The 1,263-nt window shown below is 41.3% G+C and overlaps 1 protein-coding gene across 1 annotated transcript in view; it reads right to left on the bottom strand.

Annotated features, from left to right (window-relative positions):
• Positions 1-1,263, bottom strand: part of LOC119586370 — a gene marked incomplete in the record, with an annotated part of 38,470 nt that overhangs the window by 14,361 nt on the left and 22,846 nt on the right. The window contains 1 exon segment of the mRNA XM_037935081.1: positions 1,041-1,190. Within this exon segment, the coding sequence (XP_037791009.1) occupies positions 1,041-1,190 (150 nt within the window).

The raw sequence follows: 1,263 nt of genomic DNA, 5'->3' as shown, positions 1-1,263 counted from the left end.
CGAGCGTACATATGATTCTTTGTACGTGTGAATCTTTCAGTATATTACCACATGCAATATATATAACACCATATACCACTCAACATGCATCAGACACACCAAGTGCTTGCATTAATCACAGAAACAATCTGAAAATCACGACGAAACATTTTTCTCTCGTGCCTCAGCCAGAGAGGAGCCACTTACAGATCTGGTAGGGGAGGCAGCAGCGGGCCAGGACACAGATCCAGGTCGCGATGTGAACAACCAGCCCAAAGGAGGCAGCCATCTTTCCCCACTCTGTAGATGGCGCGCCTGCGGGTCAAAGGTCGTTACTGTTACGCCAGTGTTGTTGTTATTTTCATCTTAATCATTGATAGCTCTACTGCACGTTCTCATATATTTACTTATACCAGTCATCAGTAATAACATTCACACATACTACAGCATTAAATTTTCCAAGTAATAACATTCACACTTATACCAATCATCAGTAATAACATTCACACTTATACCAGTCATCAGTAATAACATTCACACTTATACCAGTCATCAGTAATAACATTCACACTTATACCAATCGTCAGTAATAACATTCACACTTATACCAGTCATCAGTAATAACATTCACACTTATACCAGTCATCAGTAATAACATTCACACTTATACCAGTCATCAGTAATAACATTCACACTTATACCAGTCATCAGTAATAACATTCACACTTATACAGTCATCAGTAATAACATTCACACTTATACCAGTCATCAGTAATAACATTCACACTTATACCAATCATCAGAAATAACATTCACACTTATACCAGTCATCAGTAATAACATTCACACTTATACCAGTCATCAGTAATAACATTCACACTTATACCAATCGTCAGTAATAATATTCACACCAATCATCAATAATAACATTCGCACTTACACCGATCGCCACCAGAACAACAACAGTGCCACTTACAATCAGCTCACAACCAGTCACCATCGAAGCAACGCCGCCACCTCTCACAACCGCTTCTCCCCAACACAACACCGACCGAACTTACAACTGTGTCTCGGCGCGTTGAACGTGACCTCACAAAACAGCGGTGAGAAATCGTAGTAATCCTTGGCAGTTAATCTCAGTATGGCCGCCGGTTTGGCCACGCTGTCAAAGTAGATTGTGTTGTTGCAGACGTCGGAGGAGTCCACGGTGACTGCAACAGAGGTGTGGGTGCAGAGGTTGGTTGATTTTCTTAGATTTGGTTGTTAAGTTGGGGAGGAGTTGGC

Source organism: Penaeus monodon, chromosome 21, assembly GCF_015228065.2.
Source record: "Penaeus monodon isolate SGIC_2016 chromosome 21, NSTDA_Pmon_1, whole genome shotgun sequence".
In the NCBI taxonomy this organism is placed as follows: Eukaryota; Metazoa; Arthropoda; class Malacostraca; order Decapoda; family Penaeidae; genus Penaeus; species Penaeus monodon.
This window is presented reverse-complemented; position numbering and strand designations above follow the sequence as displayed.